The following is a 20,236-nucleotide window of genomic DNA, read 5'->3' as shown; positions in this document are numbered from 1 at the left end:
TCAATTTTTCCCTTTATATACCAGAGCTTAGACTCAAGTGCACATATTACGTTTGGCAAAAGGGACAGAGGAATCAGCTCAGAAGAAATTTTTAAAATACATTAAACCTGAGCCTTTTGACCTTTGGAAAAGTTGATTTTTTTAAATTGTTCATTTTTTTCTGTTCTATTCAACTGGGAGCTCAAATATGGGAAGACTGTAATAAAAGTTGTTTTTTTGGCTTCATTACAGCAGGACACACTAGATACTTCATGGGAGTTTATTTTCTAGATCTGTGCAGAACTCAGCAGTTTCACTTCTCAAAAATTCACCTCAATATTTGTGAATACTTCAGTTCACCCTGAATTAATACCCTACCACCTGAGGTTTTTTTTACGTTTCAGGATGAAATGAACTTAGCATCTCAAAGTAAAACTCAAACTGTGTGAGTCAACATTAAAAAATAAAAAGAGTCATGATTTCAATGCAAAACCTGACACTAGCATGAAATTGGCTCCAACTCAGCTTGAAAAGTCCATAAAGTATACAGCAAACCTGGTGCAGTCTGAATGTTGAGTTTATATTAAAACAGAGGCCAGGCAAATTTTCTGGAATTTTGTTGTGAACATTTTGCCCAGGAGTCCGGACTTTTCCCCACTAATATACCTGAGTTTTCTGTCCAATTTATAAATAGTAGAGGATGGTCTAAGGTTTTGTTTTATAGATGGTCCAAAACCTAGCAGCAATAGGATTCTTTTTAGTTGATAATATTTGGGCCTTATTCTAAGACCTTCCTACAGACCCAGCCCAGAGGAATGCTCTAGTAGATGTGATGCAGAGTTTTCTCCTCCTGTCTCTCCCCAAGATGCATGCAGAGCCTCAGAGCCCTGCCATATCGGAGCAAGGCTTCAACTCTGTCTGTGGTGGAAGGAGAAAGGCCAGTGGAGCAGTGCTTTGATGAGAAAACCAAGGGTCTCTGGATACATTGGGAGACAAGAGACCAGGAATCTATAAGGGTACGTGTCTACCCAAAATCTGGTGGAGTGTTGGAACAAGTGCGGTCTGATCTAGCGGTCACACTCAGTAAGGCAGAGTAATTGATTTTGTTTAAAGCCTCATCTATGATTTCTTTGTCCTGGCAGAGAATAGGATCTGAGACACATAGAACTCAGGCAGTCATCCCGCATATGAGCTCATTAGTGGCTTCTCTGTGATTCTCTGTCTAATATGTACAATGGGTACAGAAGAATTCAAAGTCTGAACAGTAGCATAGGTCAGTCTCATTCATATTTACAACTGAATCAGCAATCCAGGCTTTTTCCTCTGTGCAAACTGACAACTTGGAGTGCTTGGCACTGACAGTGGTTCTTGACTAGCATCCAATTTTATGTGATTGAGTCTTCAAAAGGCATGTTCTCCTTTCGCAATGTTAGCCTTTATTGTGGCCCATGAAACATCTCTTGCTTTTTAATCCTCTGGGAATTTCTTTAGGCGTTTTTCAACTGAAAAATGTCAGTATCACACAATAATTAGGGATATTGAATTTAAGAGCAAACTATGGTAGCAGCGCCAGCAAGGTTGTGGCTAGATTTGTTACTGAGAGCTGAATGGTGCCGTACAATGCACACCTCAAGCTGCTATTGAGTTGAAAGTGTTTGTGTGCTTGTGTATGTATGTGTATGTGTATGGACCACAAGCTAAATATGAGTCAACAGTGTGATACTGTTGCAAAAAAAGCAAACATGATTCTGGGATGCATTAACAGGCGTGTTGTAAACGAGACACGAGAAGTCATTCTTCCGCTCTGCTCTGCGCTGGTTAGGCCTCAACTGGAGTATTGTGTCAAGTTCTGGGCACTGCATTTCAAGAAAGATGTGGAGAAACTGGAGAGGGTCCAGAGAAGAGCAACAAGAATGATTAAAGGTCTTGAGAACATGATCTATGAAGGAAGGCTGAAAGAATTGGGTTTATTTAGTTTGGAAAAGAGAAGACTGAGAGGGGACATGATAGCAGTTTTCAGGTATCTAAAAGGGTGTCATCAGGAGGAGGGAGAAAACTTGTTCACCTTAGCCTCTAATGATAGAACAAGAAGCAATGGGCTTAAACTGCAGCAAGGGAGATTTAGGTTGGACATTAGGAAAAAGTTCCTAACTGTCAGGGTAGTTAAACACTGGAATAAATTGCCTAGGGAGGTTGTGGAATCTCCATCTCTGGAGATATTTAAGAGTAGGTTAGATAAATGTCTATCAGGGATGGTCTAGACAGTATTTGGTCCTGCCATGAGGGCAGGGGACTGGACTCGATTACCTCTCGAGGTCGCTTCCAGTCCTAGAGTCTATGAGTATATAATGGTAGGATCAGGCCCTTAGAGAGTGTGTATTTGTGTGTGTGTGTGTGTGAGAGAGATGACAGGATCAGGCCTTTAGTCTCACTGCATGGATAGCAGAGAGCACATTGTATTAAGAGCTTCAGTTAGGTCCTGCTTCAGCAGGGTACTTAAGCTCATGGCTAACTGTCATGATTACCACTGAAGTTCTATTTGAAGTGAATGAAACTACTGTGACCCAGGAATCCCTTAGTGCCAACTGGCAAAGGGCACAGAGGGGAGGCACATGGGTTACAGGAATCTTTGCTGCCCTACTCCTGAGCCCCCTTCTGCACCCCAACCCCTCATCCCTGGCCCCACCCCAGAGCACTCACCCCCCCCCCGCCAGAGCCCTCACCCCCTGCATGCCAACCCTCTGGCCCAGCCCAAAGCTCCCTCCTACACTCCAAACCCCTCAGCCCCACCCCTGCCACACATCACCACCATATTTGTGCACATAGCAAAAGTCATTCCACACATGGATGTAAAAAATTAGAGGGAACATTGATCTCTACCAGCTTGGTTGAAAATGCTGGAGAGATCTTTTGGGGGAGAAACTTCTTTAGACAGGAGGTTAACCTAACCTGTGAATTAGGTTTAGTCTCTAGAAAGAAAGCAGGTTATGATTTTATTTTACAATAAACCTGGCGATTCTGAGTGTATTGTGACTTTGGGAACAGCTGACCTGGTAATTAGGTGAGTGTCCAGTCGATAAGGGGCGGAGTGCTGCAGGGAACGCTCTGAGGACTCAGAGGTTGGTGTGTGCCTATTGCTATCTGTACAGAGAAGGCAAGGCCTGTGGAGGCTGGTAGGCAGTGCTTGTGCTGCCAGAGAGCTGATCCACAGCAGGCACAGAGAAGACTGCTCAATGCTAATCATGGCTCAGGCGCTCTCTTTCTACTACATCCCCCAAAATATGTGGCATTAGTAGCCACCGAAGCAAATATGTTGATTCCTGTACTTTTACCCATCCATGGGTCTGATCCAATGTCTTCCCACTGATTTCAGTGGAAAGCCTTCCATTGGCTCAATTGTGCATGAAGTTAGGGACAAAAGAAACCCCACCATGGTTTTCAATATTATTTCTGGACATTCAATGTTGTATAAAAGTGCTTTTGGACAATATATCACTGGCTGCACAGCAGTCAATGTGGATATGTCTGTAGATATTTTTGGGCAGAGACCATTTTGAACCTAGTACTCAACTCTGAAGAATGTTTACCTGTTGAACAGGTGACCCAACAAACAGGATGCTATAATGCTGAGTGACAATGAAAGATTTAGAAAAAACCTTCAAGAAACTTCACTGAATTTGTCTTTTGGGGGTAGAAATGGCATCCAAATGGCTACCAGTTATGCCACAAGACGTTGGCATTTATTACAAAATGAATATTATTGTGATCGGTCGATGTGATGCTGATCATAGCTGATCTGCCTGTGTAGAAGAGGGACAATCTTGATTCGCCTGGTGTCAGCTTAACTCGATTCTTCACAACTGTCTGCAAACACGATAAAATGTCCTGGTGACGATGACAAAGCCTGAGGGGATGAGTTTTGCTTGCAGGGGAGTAGCATGAGCTCTGCAGTATGTGTCATTCAGTACAATCATTAATAATACACATCACAAGGGACTGCAGATGCCAGCCTTGCGGTTAGTTGGAAAAAAGTTGATATATTTGTTACTGACAGAAGGAGGAAAAGATAAATTCATAGACTAGCAGGTGGACATTAGAAAAATCCCTACCATGCCTAAAATACCATTTGACCCATCATATGAAAATGCTTAAGTAGAAGAGCAGAACTAATTGCCATTGAAATCACAGATATCCTGAGGCAGCTCTTGAGATGGAGACAAGAGGTTTTTTAATTAATTATAAACCGCATGATTGATTAAACATCCTCAGCAGAAATCTCTAAAGAGAAGTGGAGAGGGAAAGTGGGGGTGGGGGAAGAGCTGATTCAAGCTCAAAAGCAAATGAGAAATCATGCTATTTCATTCTCTAAAAACTTTGTGCTCCCAGACCACACAAATATCTTAACATACTCTGCATAACATCGCCAATGGTGTAGCCCTAGCACAATGCACCAATTAACTACTACAACTCTGACATATAACGGTATGAATACAGGCTTGTATTACCTCATGTATAGAATAGCTTCCTATATAGAACAATTCTTCTTTGAGCGCTTGCATTTGTACATGACACCTACGGGCGGCTCCAGACACCAGCATGCCAAGCATGTGCCTGGGGCAGCAAGCCACGGGAGGTGCTCTGCCGGTCGCTGCAAGGGAGGCAAGCAGAATGCCTTCAGCAACATGCCTGCGAAGGGTCTGCTGGTCCTGCAGCTTCAGGACCTCCAAAGGCAGCCTGCCTGCCGTGCTTGGGGCAGCAAAATACCTAGAGTTGCCTCAATGACACTGTATGTGTACACATGTCATACAGAATGTGCTGTAGAGTTTTCCCCAGTGACACACATGGGGGTGGCCCCATCCACTGGCAAGCTCCTTGTGCTCTGAAGTGAGGGTAAAAAGGGCAGAATCACCCTGCCCTTCCTTCTGTTCCTTCTTACCATCTGTGGTCAGAGCACTGGGGTTCCTCACAAACAAAGTTCTCTTCTATGTAGTGGGGTTTTTTCCCCATTGTTTGACTTTAAAAAAAATATGTTGCTTCTTTAATTTTAATTTTTTTCATTCTACTTTTTTTTTTCTGTCAGGAGTACCTCCGGGCCCCTCCCACTACTGAGGGAGCCTATGCCAAGGTCCCTGGGGCCTAAACCTTGTGTGAGCTGCAGAAAGGCTATGCCTATTTAGTGACCCTCATTCACGCTACTGCAAGTGCTTGGGTGATGCTCACTTTGGAGATAGATTCTCCATTGTTATGGTTTTAATATCAGGTCAAAAAAACAGAGAGGAACATCTCATTATATACTTATGGAGGTCATCCTTAGACCAGCATCAGAACCCTTCAGTCACTGAAATGTTATTCCTTCGAGATTCCTTCCCATCTTGCTTCCCCAGCCCTTTCAGCAGACCACAGCCAGAGGAGATCCCCACCACCAGGACCATCTTCTTTGAGTCCCACGACTCTGGAACAGCCCCAGACTCAGAAGCTTAGGAAGAAATTGGTATCCAGTTCTTCAAAGTCCAGAAAATGGGACTCCTCTATAGAAGGTTGATCCAGCACCTGTGCACCCTTCAGCTTTGCACTTTCCAGTTCCAACTCACATGGACAGACCTGAGCCATCAACTCCAGTGTCCTCTCAGGAACTGCTGAGACTGGCTACCACATCATTTGCAATGGCTCCATCATCCCTTATTCCAGCAGGTCAGTAGCCCATGTCTATTCCAATACCAGTGGCCTGTGCTGCAACCAGAGCTTGTTGTCCCTGTCAGTACCACCTTCACCCTTGCTCTGGGCCCAGGATCCTTGTCAGGGCTCAGTGCAGACATCGGTACTAGAGTACTCTAGTTAGGCACCACCGCCCTCAGGCCCAGTACTTACTCACGTCTCTGGTTCAGTAGCAGTTCCTCTACACTACATGCTGCTGGTAGCTGGGAAGCTGTCTATGCTTCCTCTGGTACCGCATGCTTGATGCAGATCCAGATGAATCACCAAGAATCCCATCCTGGCTGTGTATCACCCTGGCTATTAGATTCCTCAGATTCCTCACTGGAATTTGAGGTAAGACTAGGATATCCCTGTACTGACAGTCTAGAGCTCAGTCCCATTCCCATACTCACCACTGGGATTCTGAGAGGCTTCAGCCAGGGATTGGGACACTTTGGTCAGGCATGCTTGGGGACCAGTGCCATGCGAGCCCCCTCAATGGCTTCACTGGTTGCCCTCAAGGATGCCTCCTGCAGCTAGATCTACTTCACCACTCCCCCATACAAATAGCTCCCTCCTGAAAGTTCTTTCTCCAGCCCATACCAAAAAACCAGTCATGGTCAGTACTGATCAGCCTTTGGACTTTCAAAACTCAGGACTTGCCAGAACTAGTTCTGGAGCTGCAATCTGTCCTGCTACCACATAAGCAATCTTGGAAATTGTCAAGCTTTACCTTCCTGGCAGGCATCATCCTCATCTCCTGATGAGGTCCTGGTACAGGAGGCATTCTCCCTGGTACCAGATTACTTTAAGGTACACCAGGAGCTCCTGGGCAATCTCTCTGGAGATTCAACTGGAGATTGTGGAAGAGAATACTCACAAACTTTTTGATATTCTCCACCCCACAACAGCAGGGAAGGTTCTCCCTGTCCATAAGCGTCACAATTGTGCAAAACAATTTGGCAAATACTTTCCTCTATTCAGCTGGTGGCCAAAAAGAATGGCACATAAATATCAAATTCCATTCCGACAATTCAGGTACAGGCCACTGTCTGTTAGACGTTCTGTCTTCTCAATATCCTGGGCCTGAAACTGAGCAATCTTTAGTGTATATTCAGAGGATAGAGCTCATCAGGTCAGTTCTGGATTTGACCTTGGCCAGGGCTTTCCTGCCTCTTTCCAGATTTCGCACTATATCGGATCTCTGTGCATCCCTCAAGAACCGTCCTCAGACCAGTGTGAAGAATTCTCCCACACTCAGGTCATGTGGTAGCATGTCACCTCACACACCAGGCTGTACATCAGAGCTTCGGAAGTATGGCTCAAGTAGGTTTATCACCCTCATATTCATCATCCAGATGTGCTAGTGTGCATCCTGGATAGCATACTATCATCTCTGACCTGGTGGATGAGTCAAGACAATTTGTGCAGGTGAGTTCCATTCTCTCATCCTCCACCCTCTCCCTACCGTAACTGGTAATTGATGTCTCAGCTATGGGTTGGGAAATGCATTTGGGCAACCTTTGAGCCCAGAATTTGTGGACTGTCTACGAGGCCAGGTTACACATAGAAGTCCTCAAATTGAGCACAATATTCTGTACATTCAGCAGTTCCTGCCTCACTTTTGGGGCAAAACTATCCAGATGCTGAACACCACTACCACAGTCAGACAGCCTTGTTTGGAGGCCGCCAGGTTGTGGAACTGGTGCATTCAGAGCTTGGTTAGTCTCTAGACAACACACTGCCAGGGGTTCAAAATAGCCTGGGGGATTGTCTGAGCAGGTCATTCAGTTTGAACAATGAATGGTCCCTCAACACAAATGTTCTAGCATGGTATTCAGTGTAGGGGGTTTCCCATCTGTAGATCTGGTTGCAACCTGACAGAACAGAAAGTATCCCCACTTCTGTTCCAGGGCTGGACATACCTCAGGGTCAATGTCAGACACTTTCTTATTTCCATGGAACAAAGAGCGCCCTGATTCTCAAACTCAAGCACGATCAGGGTAAGATGATCCTTATAGCTCCAGCCTGGCTGAGACAGATGTGGTAGACGAGTTCTGCAAATTGTCCACTCATGACCCTTTACTGTTACCAATAGCCAGAGATCTCCTGACACAGAATCACGGCCAGGTGCTACACGTTATGGCATGGTTCATCAGTGACTGAATATAGAGGAGTCACATTGCTCAGTAGCAGGTCCTAAAGTGTTCCTTAATAGCAAAAAGCCATCCACAAGAGCTACTTACTTGAGTAAATGGAAGTGTATTTCCATCTGGGCCACATCCCATAATTCTGGACCATTTTATGTACCTTTAAGAGTCAGATATAGCCCTTAGCTCCATCAGGGCGCATCTGTCAGCTATCTTGGCATTTCACTCTTGCACAGATGATTAGACTGTTTTCACTTGCCCAATCACTACCAAGTTCCTTTAGGGTCTTGATAGATTGTAGAGACCCAACACCTTCTTGGGATTTAAATCTGCTGTTGCCTGTGCTTATTGATCCTCCTTGTGAGCTTTTAGCATCATGCTCATTTAGAAGCTGTCAGCACAGATAGCCTTTTTAGAGGCCATTACCTCCATCACAAGGAGGAGAGAACAGAATGCATGGTTACAGATCCACCCTCCACAGTCTTCTACAAAGACAAGGTTCAGCTGAGAATATATCCCAGGTTCCTCTCAAAGGACAATTTCCATTTGAATAGGTTTATTCACCTGCCAGTTTCCTTCCTGAACACATACACATAAAGACAAGCAGAGGCTCCATACTTTGGACATTGAGCAAACATTGGCCTCTTACCTAGATAGAACAAAGCCTTTTGGTGTCTCTCCCCAGCTTTGCCTCTTTTACTGAATATATGAGAGACTACCCCTTTACAACTCAGACACTCAAAATGGATCATCAGCTGCATTACAATGTGCTATAGTGGAGCAATACCTCCTGAGAAACGCACAGTGTACTCGACAAGAGCTCATTTGAACTCAGCAGCATTTGTGGCACAATCTCAGTTATGGGCATCTGTAGAGCAGCGACATGGTCTTCGAATTATACACTCACCAAACACTGTATGCTGCATCATAGGAGCGTGCCAATGTTGGGAAGCAGTGCCTCTTCTGATGAAACTCCTTGCCCTATCTCTTGGCTTAATATCTTGAGAGTCACCTAAAGTATAACAGGCATAAGCAAGCACTTGAATCAAAAAATGGTTACTCATCTTCTCATAACTGTTGTTCTTCAGGATGTTTGTAGGCATGCGTTCATTACACGACCAGCCACCATGTTTGCCATGATATTATTGGGGATACTGTTCCTGATGGCTTGTAGTCCATCTTTGTGTGGAATGTTGGTGTAGACTGTAGAGGGCTTCTACATCCATAGTGGCCAGGATGGTGTTTTCTGGAAGATCACCAATGGATTGTAGTTTCCTCAGAAGTCAGTGGTGTCTCAAAGATGAGCTGGGAGTGCTGATAGCTTAGGGCATGGAGGAGAGAGTCTACATAGCCAGACAATCCTGCTGTCAGTGCCAGGAGTGCAATGCTGAGATGATGGGGCATCCAGGATTTCCAGCGTTCGTGGATCTTGGGTAGCAGATGGAATACGCCTGCTTGGGTTCTAGGGGTGTGTCTGTGCCTGAACAGCAAATGTAACTTTCTTGTCTACATAATAACAAGGCATTTTTATCTGTTTGAATAATCAAAGTGGTGCTTTCCATGCCTTCTTGGTTGCAAAGATTTGAACTGCTTCCTGAAGGTCCACAGTCTGGGCCACCTCATGCTCTGTTGAGATGGTTGCAAGGCCGACCAACCTCTCCTGTGTCATTGTGGAGCGTAGATGTGTTTTTATTATCTTCATCTTGGAGAAGCTGCGTTCTCCACTGGCAATGTTACAGAAAGTGTTAGAAGTATGTGCAGAGAAACAAAAGCATTTGGAAAGAGTGTGGTCATCTTATTTTTGCACATATATTCCAGAGCAGCCTTTGGAGTTGATCCTGCTGAAATGTATCTTGAAACAGCTTTCAATTCATCACTTAAATCACTCACATCAATATCGTGCATGTCATCGTATGTCAACACTCTCTAGTACCCTGCATTGCTGGTGTAGGTTTTCTTCAGGTATAGTGAGGAGCTTTGGAATATCATACAACATCCCAAATATACTGCTGTGTTCCTTGAGCTGCATGAAACGTTCTTCAACTGACTGTATTGCACAATCTAGCACCTTGTTAAAGAATTCAACTTTCAATTGTTGTTTGGGGTCTCTTATGGGATTATCCCGTGCCTCGTAATCAAAATGTCTTCTTCTTCAGTGACTCTTGTATTCTTGAATGGGTGGGAAAATAGCTTCAGTGTGAAGTTCCTCTGTCAACTTCTGTGCACTCTTTAGAATGTTTTGAAATCCCTCATCTGACCTGTAAGACTGTAGGTATGACTTTGCTTTGTCCAGTTGTTCCATTGCTCCAGATATATCAAGGTCAACACCTTGGAGTCTCTTGCTTACAACATTTATTTCAAACAGTTTGTCATGCCGCAACAGTAAGCCACACAGAAATTTGACCTTATGTATGTTTCTGGTGATTCCATTTCCCCCTGCCACTGTTCTCTCATGAACAGTTCCTGTGTTAGCATTATCCTCCATAATGGCAACTATGGCATCATCTATCTTTACATTATTTACATAATGTAGCATACAATTTCTTTCTTCATAACTTGTCTTCTATAAATCACCACATGCTATTTAATCTGGATACAATTAATTATGGACAAATTGAAATTGTGTCCTAGACCACACATAAGTAATTAAAATAGGTAGAATGTCTGTTACAATTTTGAAAACACAAGGTCTGAATTTCAGAAGTGCTGTGTACCCTCAACTCCAAAAGAAGTCACCAGCAGCTTTTACAAACGCTTTAAGCAACATCTGGTCTAGTTTCCTTGAACAATACTGAATGAAGTTTTATACTTGTAGTAGTAGCATCATGATGTTTATGCTTTAAAAGTACACTCATTTCTTTTACTTCCTCTTAATGCCATTTGTACACATACATGGATTTGAGAATATCTCTGTACATGTTCAAAATCAATACACCTGAAATTGAATTAACTGGTGACAAATTGAGCTGATTGCAAAATTTCAGAAATGTTAAAAATTTCAACCACCACCAGCTGAAAACTGTCGTTGGGATTTTCCAAAATGAAAAGGGAAATCAGTAAAAGATTGGACAAAGATAAATTTGACCCAGTATGACTATTGTTCAACGTCATAGTTAGTAACAGTTCTTTCTCTTTGCTCTTAGGTACAAAGCGATAGTGAGGCCAATGGATATCCAAGCCCCCCATGCGCTGATGAAGATTTGTATGAAAGCTGCTATGATCTGGATTTTATCCATGCTGCTTGCCATTCCTGAAGTTGTGTTTTCTGACTTGCACCCTTTCTATGACAGAGGCACTAACAAAACATTCATCAGCTGTGCCCCTTACCCACAGTCTGATGGGCTACATCCAAAAATTCATTCAATGGCATCATTTCTGATCTTTTACATCATTCCTCTATCGGTAATTTCAGTGTATTACTATTTCATTGCTAAAAATTTGATCCGGAGTGCTTACAACATACCTGTGGAAGGAAACATACATGTTCAGAAACAGGTATGAATTTATTTTTATTTGAAAGTACATTACCCTCATGGGCACTGGAATGACATGAAGTTTGTACCATGGATAGAGAAACTTATACTGGGAGAGTGTGGATCTCTGTTTCCATTTAGTGACTGGAAATGTGTGAATCCTCTACTGCTTCCAGCTAAGGTATCCACTTAAAGTATGTTTATACTGGAGATGGCCTAATTTCCAGCTCAGGTAGACATATCCTTCATAGCTTTGATCAAGATAGAATACTAAAAATAACAGTATCTATGGGGGCACAAACAGTGAGCTGGGCTAGCTGCCCCAAGAACAATCCTGTCTGAAACCCTTGGCATATACTTGGGGCACTAGCTGCTTGCACCAGTGTGGCTCCACTCCTATTTTTAGCACACTAGGTTGATCAGAGCTAGCATAGGTATGTCTTCTCGAGCTGGAAATACCCTTCCTGCTCCAGTATGCTGCTACCCTTAGATCTTGTCTGAGTGAGAAAGTTACACTTCTTTAACTTGAATTGCTTTTAAACTGTTTTAAATTAGTACAACCCCCTGTGTGGACTCTCCTATTTCAGTTTACATGTGGATTATTTCAGTCTCCCTTAAACGGATTCCTACTTGATTTCAAGTAAACTAACATAAGCCATGATTAAACTGAAATTAGCGTCAGTACAGAGTTTTGCACCAGTTTCAATAAATCAGTTTAAATTTTCATCTTAAATTGAGCTGGTGCAACTTTCTCATGTAGGGAAGCCCTTGCTACTTTAGCTCAGTCAGTAGAGGCCCATGCTTTTATGTTCTAGGCTCTAAGTCTGCTGTTAGCCTGAGTGTGGTCAGTTGTACAATGACTTTACCCTCTGTCAGTAACACATCTGAACAGAATTTCTTGAACCTTTAGAAATTTTCTCATCACTAGGTCTCAGGTAGCACCACATGGGTGGAAAGATGTGCTTTCAGCATATTAAAAAGGACTTATTTTACATTACTTTTGAATGTTTATAAGTCTCTCTCCCACCACTCCCACCTTTCTGCCTGTTTGATAACTGATTTGATTACCCACTAGAAGTATAAGGAGTCACTTCTCGTCTGTCCTTTCCCCAAAGGTTTGTATACAGCATTATAAAGATAGCAAAAAGTAAGTCTGCTCCAGCACAGTCAGTCAATTATTTCACTCCTGCAGTGCATTCAACGGTGATAGGTCTCTGTCTTAGATAAGTGATATTGATTTCTTTATTGCATTGTTTCCTTTCTTCATAGTGCAGATGTGGGCCACAATAGCTTCAGTATCAAATTAAAGATACATTAAAATATATATATGTACAGTTCACTCATGGAGAGACTTATCCCACAGAGTTTAATTTACAGTTAGATCTTTGGGGACATTTGACTGTCATCTGGTACATGTCAATCTTTTCTGAATTCAATAGCTAATTTTCAGCTTATGCAATTAAAAGAACACAAAATAAAGTCATGACGTGCTATGCCAATGTTCTGTTGCCTGCTTCGTGCTTGCTTCTATCATGGGACAAGATCTGCTTTTTGTGACCAGCTTAATTCTCAATGCACTTATAGTGCTTTGGGATTTGACTTTCTGACTCAAATCTTCCATGTGAGTAATGAGAATATAGCATTTGCCACATTGGATCAGAGCACAAAAAAAGTCTCAAATCTTGCCTCATGCAGTGGAAACAGTACATGATAATTGTTCAGTGCTATATATAAGGGATGTGAAAAGTAGTGGCTGATCATACTTTGATATACATTATAAACATTTATACCTCAAATGAGACCCATCTAACTCTCCTTCAGTTTTACGAGGATGAGAGCTGGGATTCTGAATATGACTACTTAGCAAAAGCTGTGCACGGGCTAGCCTATACCAGTGTTTCTCAACCAGGGGTACATATATGCTTGGGCAGTGAAGGGCAAACTACAGCCCACAGGCCAGATCTGGCCCGTCAGGGCTTTCAATCCGGCCCATCGGATTACCAGCCCTGTGGCACAGCAGGGCTAAGGCAGGTTCCCTGCCTGCCCTGGCCCTGCGCCGCTCCTGGAAGTGGCCAGTACCACGTCCCTGTGCAGGGTGGGGGGAGCAGAGGGCTCCATGGGCTGCCCTCTCCTGCAGGCACTGGCCCTGCAGCTTCCACTGGCTGGAAACGGGGAACCACAGCCAATGGGAGCTTTGGTGGTCATACCTGCAGGCAAGAGCAGCGCACAGCAGAGCGCCTGCCACACCCCACCCCCAGGAGCCAATGCTGGACGTACTGGCTACTTCCAGGAGTGGTGCAGGGCCAGGGCAGGCAGGGAGCCTGCCTTAGCCCCACTGCGCCCCATTGCCACCATGGAGCAGCTTGAGGTGAGCAGCACCGGGCCAGAGGCCGCACCCCGAACTCCTCCTTCACCCTGCACCCTCCACCCCGCACCCCAACCCCCTGCCCTGAGCCCCCTGCTGCACCCCTCCTGCACCCTAACCCCCTGCCTTGAACCACCTCCCACACTCTGCACCCCCTCTTACACCCAAGTACACCCCAACCCCCTGCTCTGACCCCCCACCACGCCCTGTACTCTGCATCCCTCCTACACCCCAACTCCCTGCCCTGAGCCCTCTCCTGCAACCCGCAACCCTCCTGCACCCCAACCCCTTGCCCTAAGCGCCTTCCTGCACATCGCACCCTCCTCCCCCACAACCTGCACTCCCTCCCACACCCCAGCTTCCTGCCCCAGCACTACATTCATCGCCCTGCATACAATTTCCCCACCCAGATGTGGCCCTAGGGCCAAAAAGTTTGCCCTCCCCTGCCCTTGGAGGTAAGCATTGGTCTTCCAGGTGGTACATCAACTCATCTAGATATTTGTCTAGTTTTACAACAGGCTACATAAAAAGCACTGGTGAAGTCAGTACAAACTAAAATTTCATACAGACAATGACTTGCTTATACTGCTTTGTATGCTGTACACTGAAAAGTAAGTACAATATCTATATTCCAATTGATTTATTTTAGAATTATATTGCAAAATGAGAAAGTAAACAATTTTTCAGTAATAGTGTGCTGTGATACTTTTGTATTTTTATGTCTGTTTTGCAAGCAAGTAGTTTTTAAGTGAGGTGAAACTTGGGAGTACACAAGACAACTCAGACTCGTGAAAAGGGTGCAGTCGTCTAGAAAGATTGAGGACCATTGGTCTATCCAAGCTAGCAGGTAACAAAAGCAGTGAAGAAACCACAGCAACAATTTGAGAACAGATAGTGAGAGCCCAGCATGGACCCTGGGTATGTAACCAACTTGCTAGCTCATGCTGTAGGCTGACCAGATAGCAAGTGTAAAAAATCGGGACAGGGTGGGGGGTAATAGGTGCTTTATATAAGAAAAAAAACAAAATCAGGACTGTCCCTATAAAGTCAGGACATCTGGTCACCCTACCATGTTGTGCTGTCTTCACTGATATTGTTGCCTACACCAGCTGGAGTCAGGCATGCGTAAGTGAGCCCATGCACAGCTTTTGCTATGTAGGCATACCCAAGTTTGAGCTCTCACCCCTCTCAGCTGAAGCAATCAGAACCGAGCCCATTACTCTGCAAGGGCCTGCATGTGCCCAGCTGCTGCACAAATATGGAAGAGCAGGGTGGCCACAAGTGATGTTCACAACTTCAAGACTTACATGCAGAGCAAGTGGAGCTACGGCAAGACCCACTCTAAGAAGGGTGGGGAGGAGGTAGGGCATGACCACAAAGCACCGTGCACATAACCGCCTCTTAAGGCAAGTGGTAGTGCACTGTCTGTGCCAGCAAGTTCCAAGAGGCATTGCATCTCCCATGATGCAAGACTGTCTAGAGGTTCCCTGGGTGGAGCAGCTGTGTCTTCCTCTTTTGGATGGTGGGTCCCGCTAAGGTCTTGTCTACTCTAGGAAGATAGATATGTTTGTACAATGAGAAAGAGCAGGAGAACACACTGCATCACCCTAGTGCAGACTGGGCAGGTTGTAGCTTTACTTCAATTTAGCTGCTCGAGGTGAACCCTAGGCTCCCCCTCAGGATTTCCCCTTAAGGTTCACCTTCACCCTCTAAATCAATGTAAAACCACAGCTTGCCTTGTCTGTGTAACACGTTAACTATTATGTGGTAAAAATACAGCTTTTCCTAGTGTAGGCCAGGCCTCAGGGCGTTTGTCCTTTCATTGCACTTCGGCCTTCTCCCATCATGATCTGAGCTGGAAGACTGGAGCAGTCATTTCTGCGATGGGCTCTGTGACAAGTTGTGGGTTCTGTTTGTGCAATTTAAGAATGGTGGATGGTATTATTAAATTGTATCATGACACTTCTGTGTCCTGGAAAGCCTATATGTATGTGGATCCATCAATGGTGACAGAACATACAGCTGGTACCCATTAGATGAAGGACAATGGGGAATACTTAACATTAATGATGGTTGGTTGAGCATAAAAAAGTTAAGGTAAAGAGTGACTGCAGCTGAGGGGAAAGCCATTTTCATCCATCTTCTCTGAGGGAGGGTTTTTCTGGAGAAAAGTTACCAAGCATAGAACAAAGAAACCCAGGTGACTAGGAGGGGTTTAAATAAGGAAATATACAAAAAGCCTGAGGGAGGAGAAAGGAAGGCTACAGGAGCTGGGGAAGAAGACTCCATGAAGGAGAAACAATGATCCTGTCTGCCGGCATTATATACGTGTATGTATACCACATGGCCCCAGGCAGTAACATATTTGCGCTCTGTGCAGTATGCTAGGTAGCCCCTACCATGGCTAATAAGTTGCTGATTTTTGGACTTCTATACACCATGCTGGGGTTAGTCACTGAGCATTAGTTGACCTGAGTTTTATCTTTAGGATAGAAGAGATAATTTAGTTGTTTGGTTTTTTACTTTTTGGGCAGCTGACTCACTCAGTGCTAAAGTCCTATCCAGTCCAGACTCCTCTGCATTCACTGTCTCATTCCTCCCTCCCCATCCACTGCCTTGTGATAGAAAAAGTAATTAGCTTCCAATTTCACCAGCTTTTGCCAAAGTGAGGAACATTTGCTAATCTACTTTTCTCTTGATCCTTTTCAGATCGATTCACGGAAGCGTCTGGCCAAGACAGTGCTGGTGTTTGTGTGCCTCTTTGCTTTCTGCTGGCTTCCTAATCACATCATCTATTTATACCGGTCCTACCATTATTCAGAGGTAGACACCTCAGTGTTGCACTTCATCACTAGCATCTGTGCGCGAATCCTGGCCTTTGCTAACTCTTGTGTAAACCCTTTCGCACTCTACTTGCTCAGCAAAAGTTTTAGGAAACAGTTCAACAATCAGCTGTTGTGCTGCAGAACCCGTCTCCTCATCAGGTCCCAAAGCATGGGCAGAAGCACCACCCGAATGACCTCCCTCAAGAGCACCAACCATTCAGTGGCCACGTTCGGCCTCATCAATGGCAACCACATCTGTAATGAAGGCTGTGTATAGGAAACATGGCAGGGGACAGCTTCAGAAACTGTTGCGCAGTGTAGTTAGCATGGCTACCTGCTCTGCTTTTCAGGGATAATGAGTAGCATACATGCATAGAGAAATCAACTGCATACAACAACTTCCAGGTACTTAGGGCCTGACACCATCATAGTGAACGCCTCATGAAATGTGCTGAATGCCTTTATTGCCCACCGATTTAACAAGAGTTGAGTGCACTCAGCCCCTATAAGACCAGGCCTTCATTGGCTTGGAGTCAAATCTTGAGGTCCATAGTTTTGCCTCAGTTCTGACTCAGGCAGACTCCAACCACAGTCACATAAAAACTGTGTAAGGGATTCAAGATTTGTCCCATTGTTTGCAGAAACAGCTTCATGTTTGTTTGTTTTTTTTCTGTCTTGTTTTTTGGCTGAAGTAAACTTATCTAAATGACAGACACCCTTTTACAAAAGTTGTGTAGATCATTTCCTAGAGCTGTCAAATATTTATAAATGTTTTGAATACAGTATTCATAGTGTAAAAAGATTTTCACAGTGTTTACTGGGGTGTGCTGGCCCCATCTGAAATGAGTAGTAGCTTGTACACTATCAATGTGAAAGCAGTAACACTTGAATAAATGTGAGTTAGAAGATGTTTACAGTTTGAGTGTGCGCATTTTGCCATACTGCAGAAGAAAAAGCACAGCACTTTGAGAGTTACTGACTACTCTGCTCTTCTCTTTGGGGTGCAAAATAATGAGGCGTTACATTATTAAATGTGTAATCCAGAATTTTAGTTGTGTTTAATTAAAGATGAGCAACAAATGTCAAATGAAGCACAGAAGTTCTTTGTGGGGATGTATTGTAATATAGGGGTGTACAGTGAATCCCATTAAAAACTCAGGGCCTGGTCTCAAACCCGTTACAGCAGCTTTATACCTGTATCTCCACTGAAATCATAAAACTGGTGGAGAATCAGGCCTTCAGTATTTTCCACTGCCTAGTGGTTAGGGCACCATGGCATCCATTATTCTCAGAACAGGAAGATAAAAGACACTGCAGATTGCAAATCCTGCTTTAACATACGGCAAAATCCAATTCCCATTGAAATAACTGTGATACAGATCGAGCTGTACAGTTACAAACCTCTTAAAGCAAACTGGTGCAAATGAGAGCAGAATTTGACCCTTGGAGCAGTGAATACTGAGTTAATGGTGCACCTTGTTGAGAGGGAATCAAAGAGAAAGAGAGAATGAAACCAGCAAAACTTGGTGGTAAATTTGTATTGAAAATGCAAAAATATAATGTAATGGTTGGGGTATAATCAGACCAAAACCACTCAGTGCCCACTGAGTTCAATAGAAGGTGCCTGCCTGCCTCCAAGGGTAGATATTGGATGTTCAGCAGTTCATGGCTTGGTTTCCTTCTGTTTCAGTCTATGCAAGTGTGTGTCCTCTGAATTTTAGTTAGTGAGTTATATTAACTCAGCATTCACAACTGTAGAAACTAGTTTTGCCTGTTCTAAACGTGAAACCATAAATTGTTCTGGGATCTCATGACTAGGGCCCTACCAAATTCATGGCTTTGAAAAACACATCTGATCTCCTCCCGTGTAATCTGGTCTTTTGTGTGCTTTTACCCTATACTATACAGATTTCATGGGGGAAACCAGTTTTTCTCAATTTGGGGGTCCTGACCCAAAAGTGAGTTGTAGAGGGGTCACAAATTTATCTTGGGGGGGGGTCGCGATATAGCCACCCTTATTTCTGCACTGCCTTCGGATTTGGGTGGCCAGAAAGTAATGGCTGTTGGCCCGGCACTCAGCTCTGATGTCAGCGCCCCATTAGCAACAGTGCAGAAGAAAGGGTAGCAATACCATGCAATTACTTCTGTGCTTCTGCTGGCGGTGGCTCTGCCTTCAGAGCTGGGCTCCTGGCCAGCACCTGCCACTCTCCAGATGCTCAGCTCTGAATGCAGACCGTCGCTAGCAGCAGCACAGACGTAAGGGTAGCAGCACCGCAACCCTCCCTACAATAACCTTGTGACCCCCCCACACAAATCCTTTTTGGGTCAGGACCCCTACAATTACAACACTGTGAAATTTCAGGTTTAAACGGCTGAAATCTTGAAATTTATTATTTTAAAAATCCTATGACTATGAAATTGACCAAAATGAACCAGGAATTTGGTAGGTCCCTATTCATGAGATTAGGCCCAAGTTTGGGAACCTTTGAGAGATTCTGGGTTGCATTTCAAGCAGTTCAGGAAATCCCAAATGAGAGGAATATATGTGGTTTTGGATTTTGCAATAAATATTTTCCATGCTCTATACAGTGGTGGGCAACCTGTGGCCTGTGGGCCGCATGCAGCCCATTGGGATAATCCATTGGCACACCGTCAGAAAGTGTTTACATTGACTATCCACAGGCACGGCCGCCCACAGCTCTCAGTGGCCCTGGTCTGCTGTTCCTGGCCACTGGGAGCTATGGACAGCCGTGCCTGTGAACAGTCAATGTAAACATTGTCTTGTGGCCTGACAGCGGATTACCCTGATGGGCTGAGTGTGGCCCATGGGCCTCAGCTTACCCACCACTGCTCTAGTAATTAAGTAAATTCAACCAATGTGAATTAGTAAACTGTTTAGGGCTTAACCACTGTTGAGTAGTACCATACAGCATAAGTAGTCCCACTGATGTCAGATGGACCTGCTTGTAGATCAGGGTACTACTTAGGCCTTGTCTACAGAACTTCAGCTATATGAATAACATGGCTAATGATGACGTACTTAGATCTGCTTACTGCAGGATCCACACTACATGATGTCGACTGGAGACGCTCTCCCGTCAACTCCTCTTGGGCTTCTCGTTCAGGTGCAGAACAGGAGTCAATGGAAGAATGATCTGTGGTTAATTTAGCGGGTCTTCACTAGACCCACTAAATCAACAGCTGATGCATCAATCACTGCACGTGAATCCCCCAGTAAGTGTAGACAAGCCCTTAGTGTGAATAATCCATTAGAGTCTGGTGCTAACTGACTCTTGTTGGTTTTCACCTTTCTACTGCAAGTATGGATACTGAGATCTATGAGGGCAGAAGTGGAGAGATTGCTGTTCTGATTGAAAAATACAGTTTGTTCTTCAAAAGCAAATGCACTAATTTTGGTGCACAAGATAAAATGGGACAGTACAGAGAAAGAAGAGAGTTCTTGCTAGTTACAAATTCATGTATGACTGTCTGTTACTGTAGTCTCCTGATGACTCAATTTTGTTCTTCACTTCTAAAGCTGGTCAGAGGTGTGTGTGTGTGTGTGTATTTCTGCTGAAAATTTCAACTTTTGATCAAAAATTTGAAAACCTTAAAAAATGTTTGGTTTTTAGCAATGGAAAACCAAAATATTTTGGCTAAAAACTGAACAGGTCTTGGGGTTTGGCAGAAAAAAAAATCAGTCTCTGGTTTTCTGCCAAAAATATTTCAGAAAGAATCTACTTTCCTCAA

General features: G+C 44.1%; 1 protein-coding gene across 1 annotated transcript in view; it reads left to right on the top strand.

The window, feature by feature from the left end:
• Nucleotides 1-16,763, top strand: part of GRPR (gastrin releasing peptide receptor) — a 33,167-nt gene extending 16,404 nt beyond the window's left edge. The window contains exons 2-3 of the mRNA XM_032775307.1: nucleotides 10,967-11,318; nucleotides 16,371-16,763. Coding sequence (XP_032631198.1) covers nucleotides 10,967-11,318; nucleotides 16,371-16,763 — 745 coding nt within the window. The remainder of the gene's footprint in view (nucleotides 1-10,966; nucleotides 11,319-16,370) is intronic.
• Nucleotides 16,764-20,236: the final 3,473 nt, after the last annotated feature.

Source organism: Chelonoidis abingdonii, chromosome 1, assembly GCF_003597395.2.
Source record: "Chelonoidis abingdonii isolate Lonesome George chromosome 1, CheloAbing_2.0, whole genome shotgun sequence".
Lineage (NCBI taxonomy): Eukaryota > Metazoa > Chordata > Testudines > Testudinidae > Chelonoidis > Chelonoidis abingdonii.
Note: the sequence above shows the minus strand (reverse complement) of the source record. Positions and strands in the feature narration are given on the sequence as shown.